Here is an 18,498-nt window from a genome sequence, read left to right as displayed (position 1 = left end):
AGCCTTACTGTGTATTACATAACTCTCCTGTTATATAGCCTTACTGTGTATTACATAACTCTCCTGCTATATAGCCTTACTGTGTATTACATAACTCTCCTGTTATATAGCCTTACTGTGTATTACATAACTCTCCTGTTATAGCCTTACTGTGTATTACATAACTCTCCTGTTATAGCCTTACTGTGTATTACATAACTCTCCTGCTATATAGCCTTACTGTGTATTACATAACTCTCCTGTTATAGCCTTACTGTGTATTACATAACTCTCCTGTTATAGCCTTACTGTGTATTACATAACTCTCCTGCTATATAGCCTTACTGTGTATTACATAACTCTCCTGCTATAGCCTTACTGTGTATTACATAACTCTCCTGTTATAGCCTTACTGTGTATTACATAACTCTCCTGCTATAGCCTTACTGTGTATTACATAACTCTCCTGTATATAGCCTTACTGTGTATTACATAACTCTCCTGCTATAGCCTTACTGTGTATTACATAACTCTCCTGTTATATAGCCTTACTGTGTATTACATAACTCTCCTGCTATAGCCTTACTGTGTATTACATACATAACTCTCCTGCTATCTGTACAAAATCGTCACTCAGCCTCTCACAGGATAATAAACGCCTCAGAGCATCGGTTAATTTCTATGGAAACAAGGGCGCCAATTTGTTTCAGTTTGAAGGAATGAAAGCAGAAATAGTGTCATTGGTCAGAATAGATGGCAATCAAAAAAAGTGTCTGGGTGTGTAATCACATGACCCGCCCTCAAGCAGCATGTGATGATCACATGACTCCCGAGTGTGCACTGTGCTGCAGAATCTTTCAAAAAGTCCTGGCAGCATGGAGATATCTGGTAAGTGACAGAGGTCTCATGGTGTCACACTGCTTCTGTCATTGTCTGCGTGTCCTCGTGTCTGTCACTTTATGAGGTTAAGGCCACTCTGGGCTGCTGTATTTGTGACTCTGTGGGGTCAGGGACACTCAGGGTTAATATCTGTGTCATTCTGTGGGGTCAGGGACTCTCAGGGTTAATATCTGTGTCATTCTGTGGGGTCAGGGACACTCAGGGTTAATATCTGTGTCATTCTGTGGGGTCAGGGACACTCAGGGTTAATATCTGTGTCATTATGTGGGGTCAGGATTACTATCTGTGACATTATATGGAGTCAGGGGCACTTAGGGTTTCTATCTGTAACATTATGTGGAATCAGGGACTCTCTAAGCTGCTGTCTGTGTCACTCTGTGGGGTTATGGCTTCCGGGGCTCCTATCTGTGTCACTATGTGGGGTCAGGGACACTCTGGGCTGCTGTTTGTGTCACTGTGTGGGGTCAGGCTGCAGTCTGTGTCACTGTGTGGGGTCAGGCTGCAGTCTGTGTCACTGTGTGGGGTCAGGCTGCAGTCTGTGTCACTGTGTGGGGTCAGGCTGCTGTCTGTGTCACTATGTGGAGTCGGGCTGCTGTCTGTGTCACTGTGTGGGGTCAGGCTGCAGTCTGTGTCACTGTGTGGGGTCAGGCTGCAGTCTGTGTCACTGTGTGGGGTCAGGCTGCAGTCTGTGTCACTATGTGAGGTCAGGCTGCAGTCTGTGTCACTATGTGAGGTCAGGCTGCAGTCTGTGTCACTGTGTGGGGTCAGGCTGCAGTCTGTGTCACTGTGTGGGGTCAGGCTGCAGTCTGTGTCACTATGTGGGGTCAGGCTGCTGTCTGTGTCACTATGTGTGGTCAGGCTGCTGTCTTTGTCACTATGTGGGGTCAGGGACATTCTGGGCTGCTGTCTGTGTCACTATGTGTGGTCTGGCTGCTGTCTTTGTCACTATGTGGGGTCAGGCTGCTGTCTGTGTCACTATATGGGGTCAGGGACATTCTGGGCTGCTGTCTGTGTCACTATGTGAGGTCAGACTGCTGTCTGTGTCACTATGTGAGGTCAGACTGCTGTCTGTGTCACTATGTGAGGTCAGGCTGCTGTCTGTGTCACTATATGGGGTCAGGGACATTCTGGGCTGCTGTCTGTGTCACTATGTGTGGTCTGGCTGCTGTCTTTGTCACTATGTGGGGTCAGGCTGCTGTCTGTGTCACTATGTGGAGTCAGGGACACTTCGGGCTGCTGTTTGTGTCACTATGTGTGGTCTGGCTGCTGTCCTTGTCACTTTTTGGGGTCAGGCTGCTGTCTGTGTTACTATGTGGAGTCAGGGACACTTCGGGCTGCTTTCTGTGTCACTATGTGGAGTCAGGGACACTTCGGGCTGCTGTTTGTGTCACTATGTGTGGTCTGGCTGCTGTCCTTGTCACTTTTTGTGGTCAGGCTGCTGTTTGTGTCACTATGTGGAGTCGGGCTGCTGTCTGTGTCACTATGTGGGGTCAGGCTGCTGTTTGTGTCACTATGTGGGGTCAGGCTGCTGTTTGTGTCACTATGTGGAGTCAGGCTGCTGTCTGTGTCACTATGTGGGGGTGAGGCTGCTATTTGTGTCACTATGTGGAGTCGGGCTGCTGTCTGTGTCACTATGTGGGGTCAGGCTGCTGTCTGTGTCACTATGTGGGGTCAGGCTGCTGTCTGTGTCACTATGTGGGGTCAGGCTGCTGTCTGTGTCACTATGTGGGGTCGGGCTGCTGTTTGTGTCACTATGTGGAGTCGGGCTGCTGTCTGTGTCACTATGTGGGGTCATAATGACACAGACAGATGAAATGATTATCTTATTTTTTAAACAATACAATTTTTGTTGCAGACTGTCCCATTAAAGGGGCAGCCTACTCCCAATTTTTTGTTGTTTAAAAAGATAGATAATCCCTTTATTCCCCATTCCCCAGTTTTGCACAACCAACACTGTTATACTCATACACTTTTTACCTCTGATTACCTTGTATCTAAGCATCTTCTGACAGCCCCTGATCACATGACTATTTATTATCTATTGACTTTTTAGCCAATTAGTGCTGTGTCCTGCACAACTGTGTGGGAGAGAACACTATGTTATCTATGTGGCACACATGAACTATCAGTCTCTTATCACATAAAAAAAACAAGTGATAAGAGGCAGCCTGCAGGGACTTAGAAACAGGCAGAAATGTTATAAAGTGTATTAATATAACAATGGTGGTTGTGCAAAGCTGGGGAATGGCTAGTAAAGGCGTTGTCTATCTTTTAAACAATAACAATTTTGCTGTAGACTGTCCCTTTTAAAAACTCTGGTATTAACTTAAGGCTGTGCTATTGTCAGCCTTTATTAAAGGGACATAAAACCCAATTATTATTATTCTGGGTGTGTTATTCAGACAGAGAATACATTTTTTTTTTTTAAGTTTCCAATATACTTCTATTATCCAATTTGCTTTGTTCTCATAGTATTCTTTATTGAATTAGATCCCTTGGTAGCTAACGTGCACATGGCTAGAGCACTACATGGCAACACTGCTGCCATCTGGTGCTCATCAAAATGTATAACATTTTTAAAAGTATACTTGCAAACCTGCCATGTAATGTCTGATACACGTACACACTCCTGAGCCTGCCTACCTGCTTTCCCATTAAGGATATTAAGAGAACAAAGTACATTTGATTGTAAATTGTATGCTCTATCTGAATCATTAAAGAAAAGTGTTTTTTTTTGGGGGGGGGGGGTTCATGTCCCTTTAAAGTTTAAAGGATGTGAAACCCTAAAAATGTATTTTATGATTCAGACAGAGAAAACCATTAAAAAAAAAAAAAAAGATATACTCAGGTAGGTGTCTGGAGCACTAAATGGCAGGAAATAGTGCTTCCTTCTAGTTATCTTGCAATTGTATAACATTCTTGATAAACTGCTGGCATATAGTGCTCCAGACGTACACTCTCCTAAGCTTATATCACTGATTTTCAACAAAAGATACCAAGAAAATGAAGACAATTTGGTAAAAGAAGTCAATTAGAAAGTTGTTTAAACTTGCATGCTCTATCTGAATCATGAAAGGAAAATTTGGGGGTTCATATTCCATTAAAGGGACAGTCAAGTACGAAATAAACTTTCATGATTCAGATAGGGCATGTAATTTTAAACAACTTTCCAATTTACTTTAATCACCAATTTTGCTTTGTTCTCTTGGTATTCTTAGTTGAAAGCTAAACCTAGGTAGGCTCATATGCTAATTTCTTAGATGTTGAAGGCTGCCTCTATTCTGAATGCATTTTGACAGTTTTACACCACTAGAGGGCGTTAGTTCATGTGTGTCATAGATAACATTGAGCTCACGCATGTGAAGTTACCTAGGCGTGAGCACTGATTGGCTAAAATGCATGTCTGTCAAAAGAACTGACATAAGGGGCAGTCTGCAGAGGCTTAGATACAAGGTAATCACAGAGGTACAAAGTATATTATTATAAATGTGTTAGTTGTGCAAAACTGGGGAATGGGTAATAAAGGGATTATCTCTTTTTAAACAACAAAAATTCTGGTGCTGACTGTCCCTTTAAGGGAAAGTGTGTTGTCGCTTCTGTGGCATCCTTTAGGATGCTCATGTCCTGTTTTGTATCGTAAGGGTCAGAAAAACATTTTGTATCTTATTTTTTTTCCCCCCCTCTCTTTTATGTTATTATACAGAACCCTCCCGCAGTGTCACCCTTAACAATGGAGTAATTATGCCCCTTGTGGGTCTAGGAACTTTCCGTCTCCGTGGATATCAAAATCTCTTTCCGGTTGTGGATGCTGCCCTGGCTTGCGGTTACCGTTCTTTTGACACTGCCGCCGTCTATCGCAATGAAGCAGATCTGGGCCGTGCTTTAAAAGAACTTCTTCCCCGTCACAAACTAAGTCGTTCAGACATCTTCATTACCAGCAAGTTGGCACCTACTGACTTGGGCAAGGGGGCACGGGAGGCCTGTCTACGGAGTTTAGCAGAATTAGGTTGCGAATACCTAGATCTTTATTTAATACATTGGCCTGGCAAACAGGGATGCCGTAGCGAAGATACTCGTAATGTTCAGGCTAGAGCTGAAAGCTGGAAAGCTATGGAGGATCTCTATCAGGAAGGCTTGATCAAGGCATTGGGGGTATCTAACTACACCGAGACACACTTGACACAATTGCTGTCATCGTGCAAAGTCCCTCCAGCTGTGTTACAAGTAGAGTTCCACCCACGGCTGCCGCAAACCTCTCTCCTACGCTGGTGTAAGGAACACAAGGTCCATCTGCAGGCCTACTCTTCTCTAGGCTGTGGGGCTTTGTTGACAAGGGAGGAGGTAAAAAAGGTGGCAAACGCCCATGGGTGCACACCGTCCCAGGTGTTGCTTAATTGGGCCCTTGTGCAAGGTGTTGGCGTCATCCCCAAGACTTCCAGTCCAGAGAGGTTGAAAGAGAACTTCAGAGTGTGGGACTTCCAGCTGAGTAAGGAAGAGATACTGGAATTAATGAGCGATGGCAAAGAGGAGAGATATTGTTGGGATCCTACAGGAGTGGCTTAAAGGGACAGTCTACACCAAAATTTTTCTTATTTAAAAAGATAGACAATCCCTTTATTACCCATTCCCCAGTTTTGCAAAACCAACACAGTTATATTAATACACTTTTTACCTCTGTGATTACCTTGTATCTAAGCCTTTGCAGACAGCCTCCTTATCTAAGTGCCTTTGACTGACATGCAGTGTAGTCAATCAGTGAAGACTCCTAAATAACTTCACGGGAGTGAGCACAATGTTATCTATATGACACATGTGAACTAGCACAGTCTAACTGTGAACTTTCAAAATGCTCTGAGCTAGGAGGCGGTTTTCAACTGTTTAGAAATCAGTTTGAGCCTAGCTAGGTTTAGCTTTTCAAAAATACCACCAAGGGAAAAAAGCAAATTTGATGATAAAAGTAAATTGGAAAGTTGTTTAAAATTGCATGCCCTATCTGAATCATGAAAGTTTAGTTTTGACTAGACTGTCCCTTTAAAGGGGAAGTACAGTCAGAGCAAGCCATTACTTTATCAATTTTCTTTATTCTTTTGGTATCATTTGTTGAACAGAATACCTAGGTAGGCTCAGGATCTGTGATGCACTGCTGGGCACTAGCGGAACACAGTTGAACCAATTACAAGAGGCTCGTGTGTAGTCTGAGCCTACCTGGGTTTGCTCTTCAACAATGGATACCAAAAGAACAAAGCACATTTGCTAATAGAAGTAAAAGTTATTTAAAAGTGCATGTTCTGCTCTGACGCGTGAATGTTTATTTTTTAATTTACTGCCCCTTTTAAAGGGAAATTAAAGTCAGGTTTTATATTTCACTAATGCATCCTGCATGGTTTAATTTAAACTAAATCTGTTGTTTTGTAAACAAAATACTTCCTACCTTTTTATGTCAGCACTGTGGCCCCAGGAGCAAACCTAGAGTTGTTATTGAAGGAGGCACACACAGATTAGACTGGGGATGCACATTCTGCCTTCTGTATACCCGCACCAGCATATACACAGCACTTATAGGGACATTGTGCTGATTAGGGGCGGGGTCTGCTCTCAATCAGCACTGTGTGAAGTTTAACCTGTTTGCGGAAGTTAAACACAAAGTAGAGCTAGGTCGATAGTCGTTAAATTACACTCTCTAACAGATTAGATTTTCGACTGTTATGGTCCTTTGAATAAAAGCTGATTAAAGGTAACTTGATACTAATACTGCAGTATCGGTTTTGTACTTCCTACTAATCATCACTGGCTTATTGGAGAGGAATATGCGTGACAATAAAAAAATCCTTCTGTTCGATAAAAACAAAAGAAAACAATTGACTACAATGCCCCTTTTACCTTTATAAAGAAATACTCAGTATGCATTATTAATATAATAAATAATCTGTTGATAATTTCCCTACAACGTACTTAACCATTTATAGTCATTCCAGACTTACCCAGATCTGATATATTTGTTATAAAGTCAGCTGTGTTAGACAGTACGGGCTGCGCAGATTCCTAGATAACAGATTACGGAAAACCTCTCACTCAGCCTGGAGCTGTGCCCAGCGTATGCAGCACATGTGAGACAATAATACCAGGATTACGTACAGTATCGCAGGCTGCACCACTAAACCAGGAGATACCATATCCCGCAACTCATTTACTCCTGGCTGCTATAAGGTGACTGACGTTTAAAGGGACAGTTAACATATTGTAATACAACTATACACAGTAAAATAACTTAGAATTTTATTATTTATTTTGCTGGCTTTTCCTGTAATTTAATTCTGAAAATTGTGGATTTTCCAGCCCCAAAAACTAAGAGCACATGGCAGCTTCACAATCCTAACCCTGCCACATATCTGTACTTAATGTGCAGTTTGCTATCTTATCATTTCTGCCGAAGCCAAACAATGAGGGAACAGGCCCTGTTCTCTCGAGGCTCATGTCCGGATTGGCTCCTCCAAGTAAGGAATGTGGTGATTGGAGTTTGTTTATTGAAAACCAATTGCAGCAAGCAAGGTGCTCTAATAATAGCTAGTAAGGTATTGGAAAACTGCAAAACAATCTTTTAAATACAAGGTGTTTACTGTTCCTTTAAAGGGACATAAACGGCTCTGCTTTTATGTAAAGATTGTGCTTTGTCCTACGCTCCCTAGAGAGGTCAAAAAGCAATCTAACCTCAGTTTTCAAACTGCTGCAAATTGTCTGAACCAGCTGTTTGATTTGCAGGTTACAGATTTTGCTTTTTGGCGCCTCTCGGGAGCGCAGTGTTTACACAAAAGCAAGAGGTGTGCATATCCATTAAGCACTTAATTGCAAAACATCTACATGTAAAATAAGTGTGTAAAATCTTTTACAACTGTCACAAGGTCAAGTTTTGCAAATCATGGTGCCTTTTATCTGCTTTGATCATGGCCAATAAGGACTAACCATAACTGAGTTTGTGCCCTGTTCTAAGCAATCTCTGCGTAGTTTGTAGTCAGGGCAGGATACATATCTACAAAATCCTTTTCTTGGAGCAAGTGGAACCAGAAGTATTTTACATCAAAATCAGGCAAATAACAATGCTGTTTTATGTTCGTGGGGGAAAAGGAGGCTAAATCTTTAATATCCATTCACCCAAGGATGCTCAGCTGGTATTTGTTTACAGTACCTGAAAAAGGGACAGAAAAGTGAAACCTAAACTACTACTATTGGACGCTAGCTTAGCGAAATACACGGGGAGAGACAAGAGGCATATGTATGTAACCACCAATCAGCAGCTAGCTCATATTGCTGGGCCTGAGCTTAAATATAAATAATTTTCAACAAAGGATACCAAGAGAATGAAGCAAATTAGATAGCTGTAAAGGTGATAGTTGTTTAAAATTATATGTTCTATCTAAATCATGAAAGTTTTATTTTGACTTTACTGTCCCTTTAAGCAAATGTTCAAGAGCTTTATAAATAAATGTTAATGTTCTGACCAGAGCTTGGGTCTAAATACAATTTTGAATGAAGAGATCATAGATTTTTAAGTGAATGTAATTTAGGCAGAGTAACAATTTGTACTTAAAGGGACTTTTTTTGTTTAAAAAGATAGATAGCGCCTTTATTACCAATTCCCCAACTTTTCAAGAAGAAAGCAAATCTCACTAGCTGCCCAATGGATCTAAAGCTCTCTGGTCTGGTGAGAGGAACTAACAAGTCTCAGCAGTACCGTGAGGTCCCTCAATTTCACAAACACATTAGCTTGAGAGCTGTTTATTGAGATAAACAGTGCTCTGGTTGTGGGGAGACACCTACATTACAATATAAGGTTTCATTTTGCGCCATGCCAGCAAGTTTCTGATCAGTGGGCCCTGGGTGTTTTGCTTTATAGGACCTGTGTTCAATACCCATCTGCTGTGCAGTCCATAAATATATTTGCTAAACCTGCAACATAACATAGCAGGATAATCCATGGCACTTACTTTTACAACTAATTTATATATATATATATATAAAATTGTTTCAACTTCATTAATAAATCGCACACGTTGCAGTAACACGGTCACATTGTTGCAATAACAGTGCGTTGCTATACAAGCGGCAAACACTTGTTTGGTTTTTGTATAAACATGAAGAACTCATGACTTTAATGCAATAGGTGCACAGGTTTAAATGATTGGATTGTTAATGAAATTGCTGAGTTTTACTTTAATCTTTAGATGATGGTATTAATGACGTCTTTAATTGTACCTGAGTTTCATGTCTTTACTTTGAAGAACCCTTTGATGTTTGAGGAGTGTTTTATGACTTTTTCACAGTTTGAATACTTAGCAAATACTTTATGAAAACAGACGTTAATAGTATGATGGGCAGCCCTGGCACAGCATTGTTCTCTTTAAAGGTACATAAAAGCCAAAACAAATTATAAATCTTTCATGATTCAGAGCAGCAGTTTTAAGCAACTTTCTATTTTACTCCTATTATTTTTTTTCTTTGTTCTCTTGTGATCTTTATTTGAAAATGCAGGAATGTAAGCTTAGGAGCCGGCCCGTTTTTTTTTTGCTCAGCACCTGGGTAGTGCTTGCTGGTATTCTTATTGAATTATTCAAGATAAGGAAAAAAGTTGTTTATACGAAACTTAGTCACATCATTTCTTACCTTATGAAACTTATAAATTCTAGTCTGTCAGTCATCTAATTCTATAGCCAATACATATCCTGAATAAACACTTTCCAACTCGACCCTTCATCAGATTACATCAAAGGGACATTAAACCCAAATGATTTATGTCATGATTCAGATAGAGCAGCAATTTTATAATTTACTCCTATTATCAATTTGTCTTTGTTCTCTTGTTGAAACGCAGGTATGTATGCTTAGGAGCGGGGCGCATTTCTGGAGCACTATATGGCAGCAGTTTTGCAAGAATGTTATCCATTTGCAAGAGCACTAGATGGCGGTTCATTTAGCTACCAATCAGCAAGCACTACTTGGGTGCTTAACCAAAAATGGACTGGCTCCTAAGTTTACAGTTCTGCTTTTCAAATAAATTAAAGGGCCATAATACCCAAATGTTTAAACACTTGAAAGTGATGCAGCATAGCTGTAAAAAGCTGACTAGAAAATATCTCCTGAACATCTCTATGTAAAAAAGAAAGATATTTTACCTCAAAAGTTCCTCAGTAGCCACCTCCCATTGTAAAGGTTTCTAAGCAGCATTTTAGTGGTCTGTCCTAGGACAGCTTAGGGGATGAGCCTCGTGAACTCTCATATTATTTCACCAATCAGGTAAAGGAAGCTTACTATGAAATCTCATGAGTTAAGTCAAATCTCATGAGATCACAGGAAGAGTTCATGACCTCAGCACTGCTGATGCTGATTGGCTGCTGTTCATTTCTTCATTTTTTTTTTATTTTTACCTGCAGCTGGGAGCAGCTGAGTATAACTTTTTACACAGAACTTACTCTGCTGAGCTGAGGAACTTGTGAGGTAAAATATCTTCCTTTTTTACATAGAGATGCTCAGGTGATATTTTCCTGTCAGCTTTTTACAGTTATACTGCATCAGTTTCAAGTGATTTAGCATATGAGTATTATGTGCCTTTTAATAATCAGGTAATCCAGAGTTTCAGGAGGGAACACGTACACTAGTATTTCACTCATGGGCTAAAGCGGGCTTAAAGTTTATGGGCCAACTAATAAATCACCAATTACAAAGTATTAAACATAATTTAAAATAGGTAATACAGACTTCTTTGCCTACCTTCAAGTTCAACATTATTAGTTTAAACTAATATCTCTGTATGGCTGAAACTGGTCATGGGGGAAAATGGACAGTTGGGTACCTTTTAGCAAAAAACGGTATCGGTTTCACCATGGTATAACTTATTAGCTTCATGGAAAGGTGAGGCAAACCTAATGAACCTAGCTGATAAATGGAATGTTTTAATCCCTGAGAGGGATATAGATGCAGACATAGTAACTCATTAATTTGCTGCCTCATATCAAACTACTCTTTCAGCAACGTGGCGAGAAGTCCACTTGAAGTTATTGAATCAAACTTACTATACTCCACTTAAGGGGCAAAAGTGGCATAACCTTAATGTTAATAAATGTCCAAAGTGGGGCGGAGCCAACTGCCTAAGCTACCAGACGTGCTTCACAGGAGCTCCGGCTCTAAATTTAGGCATCAGGGGTCAAAATATAGGTTTACACATATTTACAAAATCTGTTTGAAGACCCCTGCTAGCTTTCTTCATAAATGATCCTGTTATACAAGTATGGGAACTTTTATATCGCAATTGATCCCAGTTTGAGCCTTATACTGCAGCCACGCAGTGGAAGACAACTGACGGAGTTTTTGAAAGGCATGTGATTGTCATAGCGAACCGAGCAGTTCATAACATCTACATGCTGGCTTACTATTTGCACCTAGCCAACTGAATTGAAGTGTCGAGAACCCTATCTAAAAAAGAAAATGGCGGCCGAAGTGGACTGTGAGCTGATAGCATGGGGCTATATTGAGGCCTCGCACAGACTACTAGAGGCGTTTTTACCTAAGCTCCTTTCCGCAACAGCCCATGGCCCTACGCCGGGTACCCAGGCTCTAGGAGGAAGCGAAACTCGCAACGCAGCAGAAAACTACTTACCCGCCATCACTCCTACTTACCTGGCTGATGTTGACGCCGCATTGGTAGACCGGCAGAGAGTCTCCCCCTCTTCTCTTGCTAGGAGCCTGTCTGTGCTTGGTTCTTGCCGCGGCCATAGAGCGGCATTTAAGATTAGCCCGGGGAGCGACAAGACACTGTCCCACTCTTATGCAACGGGGGAGGTTCTAGGAGATATAGCAGCTCACTTTGCTCAGCATATAGTACCCTGTAAGATGGAGGGTGTTCTCAGCAGTTGTCCGTTACGGCTGGCTCACAGATTGCCACATCGCAAGAAACATAGCCATGAAGGTCTCATTGGTGGCTCAGTTGTGGGCTTGAAAGGCTGGTGGCTATTGCTACGATCTACGCAGCATGTGCGGTATGGTTCCTATGTACACAGAAGTGGCATCGGCTAAGCAGGGCACAGCCATCGCTCTCATGGTAGGAATGGCATCAACGCCTTCTGGGACCTGCTTGCTTTGAGGCACCCACGATCCAGACGAACTTGAGAATTACTAGCCTATGTTGAAGTGCAGTATGGAGCTTTTGACACAGTATTCTGCTATGTTAACCATATTTACCTTTACCTTAGAGTTATTTTTCAAGTTTAATGTGACAAAACAGAAGTTAGACACAGGATGCATAAACATTCCTGTCTATTGACCATATTTATGTGGACATCACCATAGTTATTGATTGTTTATAATGTTTCAAGTCTCAAGGGAAATATGTACCTTTTTGTGTTTTGTTCTTTTTTACTGCTCTTACCATCTAATACCATTTTGATAATTCAGGCCCTTATTGTTACTCTGTCTGAGAAACAGTTCCTTATTATACACTGTCTTGTCAATGCTCACTGATTCATTCTCAACGTGTTGCTATATAATGTGCGCATGCCGTGTCTTAAATATTTTAGTGTTTGATTCAACTGCTACATATGTGCACTTTCTTATCTTTGCAGGCTCCTTACTGTTTACTGGTACTCATAATGTTCTAAACTGAACCTACATGGTGCTCTCATAATTGCAGATCTCTACATCTTACGCATGTGTTTGGAGTTTAGGTACAGTTTCTAGCTACGACTTATTGCTGCCAGCGGCCGGGGCAGCTTGTTGTCTATAATCTGCAAAAATATTGCTCCTCAGATAAGTTTCAGTCATAGTCTCTTTAGGCATGTTTCTACCGTTATATTTATATTGGTTATATAGCCATGGCAAATGCAAGCGATTTAAATGCTAACTCTATGTGACTTTATAGGTAGGAGCTCAGTAATTATGATACCTATTTAAGTTTGTGTGATAAGTAGACCTCAAACACTACAGGATGACCTGTCTTCTAGGGCAGGCTGGACCTGCGCTAATTCCTTGATACTTAGCTCCTTGCTCCTATATTTTATATGACAGAGCTACATAACCCTTGGTATTAAAAATATCCTGAATTCCTGGGATCCATTGAGAAGAATATAGTTTGGAAAGGCACAATTCTCTGACAATTTCCACTTAACACAATTAAATAATCACCTCCTTCCCCCCATATCTTGAATTCCATATTTCATACCACATATTCCATACTCCATACCCCAATATACCTCCTTTGTTGGGAGGCTTGGTTGCACAGGTTTTCTTTTTGTTCACACCGTACCCTACTGGCCCCTTATTTGGGTAAAACTTGCAGACTGCCATATCATTTAACTTGGTGCCCCTCTTGGGCTTTACAGGATTGCCCAGTTTATATTCCGTTTAATTATATAACTACCTAGTGTCGAAGCTATTACCTTAAGTTCTCAAAGCTTCTTTATGCAGGACACAGCATTGACCTATCATATGAATAACTTCTTATTTACCCTCTAATAACCCATGAGCCCTCGCTACTCTCAACACAGACTTTGAGCCCTGCTCATGTATTTAGACTATCATATTCACTCTACCACCTCCTCCCCCCCCCTCCCATTTTAATGCACCTCCTAAGATAGGAAGGCTAAATACGCAGCTTATCTAGCCAATGCCGCACCTCCACAACTTTTAATATTACCTACTGATTTAGTATGCTAAATTCTTTCTTTCCCTATTTTGAGCTAGTATCTAGACCCGACAGTGGCCCATTGAGTTGTCAGAAAGATGTACCTTGTTATTAATATTTTACATGTATTAGGTTACCTTGTCTATATGCATTTATGTTATCTTGTCTACTTAATTCAATTTACACAAAATATCTCTCAACTATTAATATTACCAGGATATAACGTATAACACTAAATATTCCAAATTTATATACGACTTTATCAAGTTCTATATCGTCATACTACCCTGTATTTCTATACGAGACGTTATTAAATGTATATAAAAAGAGGTTCTCATTTAGAGATCCAAAAGTGGTCTCTCCGCTAGACATAGCCCCCTACCTATGGTTCTGTGTCTATTAATGGGGTCCAAGAGTGGCCTCTTTTGTATATTAGGAGGCATACAGAATGTTAGGCATAACACTTGTATAATATGCTTCTGCATTCTCTTTTTTAGAATTGTACTATGCTGTCGCACTGAATTGTACTATATGTTCCCAGCACTTCATTATCACTGTGTATGTTTTTCATATCTCCTGTCTGCCTTTTCCAGAACCTCAATAAAAATAATAATAATAAAAAAAAAAAAAAAATGTCCAAAGTGCAGTTTAATTGCAGCGGACTTAACTCACATGATTTAGAATTGTCCCAAGATAAAACAGTTCTGGTCGAAGGTGTGCTATTGGACTAGGAAAGTCTTGAAGATTAAGTGGCTGGACTTCTCAGTAGTCAGAATAATTTTTCTCATAGGGGAAAATGACCTTCAGGGAACTGACAAAATTTTCAACACCATAATCCTGGTAGTAAGAAGTTTATTATTTAAGAAGTGGAAAGAGAAAGCAATCCCCAAGTTGACAGAAATCAAGAATTATTTAAAGAAATGTATTATATAGCAATTTGACACAGATATGAACGTAGATCAGGATATCATTTTATTCTTTAAGAAGTGGGCTCCATTTATTAATTCACAACCTTTTACGAATTCAGAGGTGGTTCTACTAGGAATTTGGTAAATCCCTATGCTGCTGAATTGTACCTCAGCAGGTTACTGCAGGATGGAGGAGAGGGGAGGGGCGTTGGGGAGCTCACCCCCACTCAGGTGTGGTTCCTCCCCCTTTTTTTTTGTTTTGTTGTGTGTGTGTCCCTCGTGTGTCAAGGTATGTTTGGGGGTTAGGGGTAGGCTTCCAGAAAATGGAGCAATTAAGGGAGAGAGAAAGGGGGGGGGGGGGGGGAGGAAAGGAACGATTATGATAAGTTTCATCACAATGATGATCCTCTTTTTTTTTTTTTTTTTTTTTTTTGCGGTTGAAGATATACCATAATTATTTTTCTGAGCCTGCGAGCTCATACGTGATGTATACTTTTATGCTTTTTTCTTTTCGGTTTATTGAACGCATTTGTATGTATAATCATTTTGTTTTTTTCGTCTTTCCCTTTTTTGAAAGTAATAAAAATTATTAAATAAAAAAAAATAATAATCAGAGTAAATTAGAAAGTTGCTTAAAATTGCCTGCTCTGATTCATGAAAGAAAAAAATATTGCAAAGTATTACGCTTCCCCCACCCGACTACTAGGTAAAGCAACCTGGCTAGCAAAATTATCTGTGGAAAACACAGCATTGTTCTGCAAGGCACTTGAGTAAAAAAAAAAAAAAAAATTCCCACTGAGTCCAGGTTGACCCTGCAACAGCCAACTGAGCAGCTTTTGCATCAAGAAAACAACCCTAGTGCCCCTCTTTCCTTTGAGACAGCAATTGCATAATAAGCCTTGTCAGAAGGAAGTTGCTTACAGTGGTCAGGCTCACTAAACTGAGCAGATTCATCAGCAGGTCAAGACCAGTATTGTCCCAGAGGTAGCAGCTCCTTATACCGACCATATACTCTTTACCCAGAAAGCCCATGCACCTCTCTGAGACCATCTGTTCACACACAAGACATTTCTGCTGCATAGTAAATGTTATGTTTGGCACATTTACAGAATCCTGTGTAACTAGAAGCCAACGCCTGTAATTCCAATCGCCAGTGTGTAACCTGCATGTTTAAACACATGGATGTGCCGGGGTTCTCTTGCACATAATCTTACAAGAGGAGTTCCCTTTTCATAACTCTTAAAGGGACAGTCTACACCAGAATTGTTATTGTTTTAAAAGATAGATAATTCCCTTAATATCCATACCCTAGCTTTGCATAACCAACACAGTTATATTAATACACTTTTTACCTCTGTGATTACCTTGTATCTAAGCCTCTGCAGACTGCTCCCTTATTTCAGTTCTATTAAAAGACTTGCATTTTAGCCATTCAGTGCTGGCTCCTAGGTAACTTGACGTGCATGAGCACAATGTTATGTATATGGCACACATCGCGCCATTCTTCCGCCCGCACCTCTGCATCCTATCATTGCGTGCCCCACACTGCGTCCAGCTTGGGCACATAACTATTGGAAGAAGCTGGTTCATCATCACTCAGCTAAAAGGGGTGCAGGCGGAGGAACGATACCATTTTTACCATCACAAAATGGTAAATATTTAATAAATAAAGGGTCTTAAAAAATGTAATCAATGAAAGTGCCCCTGTTTTGAAGGCTAATTGTATATACTGTGCATTACACTAAGAAACTTTACATTTAATTTCCAAGCCCCTTTGAACGGATTTCACTAGGAGTACAATGTATCAGTTTTAAGCTGTAGTTTGTGGAGCCAGTGAGTTTTGCTAAGCAACATGTTTAATAATAAACAGAGAGTACATAATAGTGATCATGTTACGTGGCATTGCTGTTGAGAAAATGTGCTGATAAAAGAACAAAGGTTGAGGACCAATCTCAATTTTATTATTTACAAAAATGAGAGGGAAAAAAAAATGATACAAATTAGATTTTGTTTATAAAACAGTGTTCGTAGAGACAGCAGATTATAGATACGTTTTTCACTAACAGATGTTTCCATCAGTGTGATATTTCTTCCTCTGGATAAAAACCCCCTCTATTTCCATTTGAACCGCTTTCCAGATTGAGATCGATTTAGGCGGCTTTTCTTTATGTCTGGTGTCAGCACATCGTATAGCATCATTTTTAGTTTCAATAGGAGTGATACAAATAAAACGACTCCTCAGAATCTACACTTAATTTTACACCAGAATATCCCGTTAAAAATTAGTTTTATTCTATTCACAGTGTTCATTATTTATTTATCATAATTACCAACTTCAAAGTTGCACTCTTGTTCTGAAGTCACACAGTGTATGTGCAATAAGTTCCAAATGCTCAAAATATTTCATTTCACTCCAAACTTTTTTTTTAAATAAATCTCATTGTTCTTTTCAACAATTCATTGACGCCACATTCATTAAAATAAAGATAACTTTGTTCCTGCTTTACTTGCATGTCTTGATTTTATATAAAACCTGGAAAAGAAGAGAAAAAGAGAAGAAAATCACAAATGCATACACGTACCATATGACAGACATCAGCCAATCACAAATGCATATACGTACCATATGACAGACATCAGCCAATCACAAATGCATACACGTACCATATGACAGACATCAGCCAATCACAAATGCATATACGCTTATTCTATGAATTCCTGCACATGCTCAGTAGGAACTGGTGACTCAAAAAGTGTAAATATAAAAAGACTGTGCACATTTTGTTAATGGAAGTAAATTGGACAGTAGTTTATAATTGCATGCTCTATCTGAATAATGAAAGTTTAATTTTGATTTGTGTGTCCCTTTAAGTTATGAAAAACAAGAATTTTGTGTCTAGCAATAAATCCTGTCCCTGATGTTCCAAGTGACAGCACTACAGGAGACGATTCATTATTAGAGGGACAGTAAAGGCAAAAATTAAACTTTCATGATTCAGATAGAGCAGCAATTTTAAACAACTTTCCAGTTTACATATATTATTAAACTTGGCTTTGTTCTTTTGGTATCCCTTTGTTGAAGAGTAGGTTTCTGAGCCTACCTCAGTATGCTTTCCAACATAGGATACCAAAGAGAATGAAGAAAATTAGATAATAAAAAGTTGTTTAAAACTGCACACTTTAGCTGAAGCGTGAAAGTTTAATTTTGACGCCACCACCTGGAGAAAAAACAACAACAAAATACTTGAATCTGAAGCCGCCACCTCACCCTCGGTCTAGCTTTAGCGTAAACCCAAGCAAGAGTAAAGACTAATGAAGGGAAAACACACTGGCATGTGCTGTAAGTATTACATGGCTATGAAAGCAAAATATTTCTCTCATTCAGACAGAACAAGAGATTTTAAACAACTTTCTATTTTACTTCTCTTATAATTCTTTCTTTGTTCTCTTGGTATCTTTTGTTGAAACCATTTCTGGAGCACTATATGGCAGCAGTTTTGCAAGAATGGTATCCATATGCAAGAGCACTAGAGGGCAGCACTATTTCCTGTCATATAGTGCTCCAGATGCTACCTAGGTGTCTCTTCAACACAAAATACCATAGAAATAAAGCAAATTTGATAAAAATATAATTTATGCTTACCTGATAAATTCATTTCTCCTGTAGTGTAGTCAGTCCACGGGTCATCCATTACTTATGGAATATATCTCCTCCCTAACAGGAAGTGCAAGAGGATCACCCAAGCAGAGCTGCTATATAGCTCCTCCCCTCTACGTCATATCCAGTCATTCGACCGAAACCATACGAGAAAGGAGAAACTATAGGGTGCAGTGGTGACTGGAGTTTAATTAAAATTTAGACCTGCCGTAAAAACAGGGCGGGCCGTGGACTGGATACACTACAAGAGAAATAAATTTATCAGGTAAGCATAAATTATATTTTCTCCTGTTAAGTGTAGTCAGTCCACGGGTCATCCATTACTTATGGGATACCAATACCAAAGCTAAAAGTACACGGATGACGGGAGGGACAGGCAGGATCTT

The 18,498-nt window shown here is 40.0% G+C and overlaps 2 protein-coding genes across 2 annotated transcripts in view; one reads left to right on the top strand and one right to left on the bottom strand.

The window, feature by feature from the left end:
• The first annotated feature begins 790 nt into the window (after positions 1 to 790).
• Positions 791 to 6,628, top strand: LOC128635742 (uncharacterized oxidoreductase YtbE). Its single transcript, XM_053688857.1, has 2 exons — positions 791 to 867; positions 4,583 to 6,628. Exons 1-2 carry the CDS (start codon positions 855 to 857, stop codon positions 5,440 to 5,442), a joined length of 873 nt encoding a protein of 290 aa, XP_053544832.1. The 5' UTR covers positions 791 to 854; the 3' UTR covers positions 5,443 to 6,628.
• Positions 6,629 to 16,393: 9,765 nt separating this feature from the next.
• Positions 16,394 to 18,498, bottom strand: part of BAD (BCL2 associated agonist of cell death) — a 170,194-nt gene continuing 168,089 nt past the window's right edge. The window contains exon 5 of the mRNA XM_053720070.1: positions 16,394 to 16,987. The gene's annotated coding sequence lies outside the window, so the exon portion shown is untranslated. The remainder of the gene's footprint in view (positions 16,988 to 18,498) is intronic.

This window comes from Bombina bombina, chromosome 7, assembly GCF_027579735.1.
Source record: "Bombina bombina isolate aBomBom1 chromosome 7, aBomBom1.pri, whole genome shotgun sequence".
Classification (NCBI taxonomy): Eukaryota; Metazoa; Chordata; class Amphibia; order Anura; family Bombinatoridae; genus Bombina; species Bombina bombina.
Note: the sequence above shows the minus strand (reverse complement) of the source record. Positions and strands in the feature narration are given on the sequence as shown.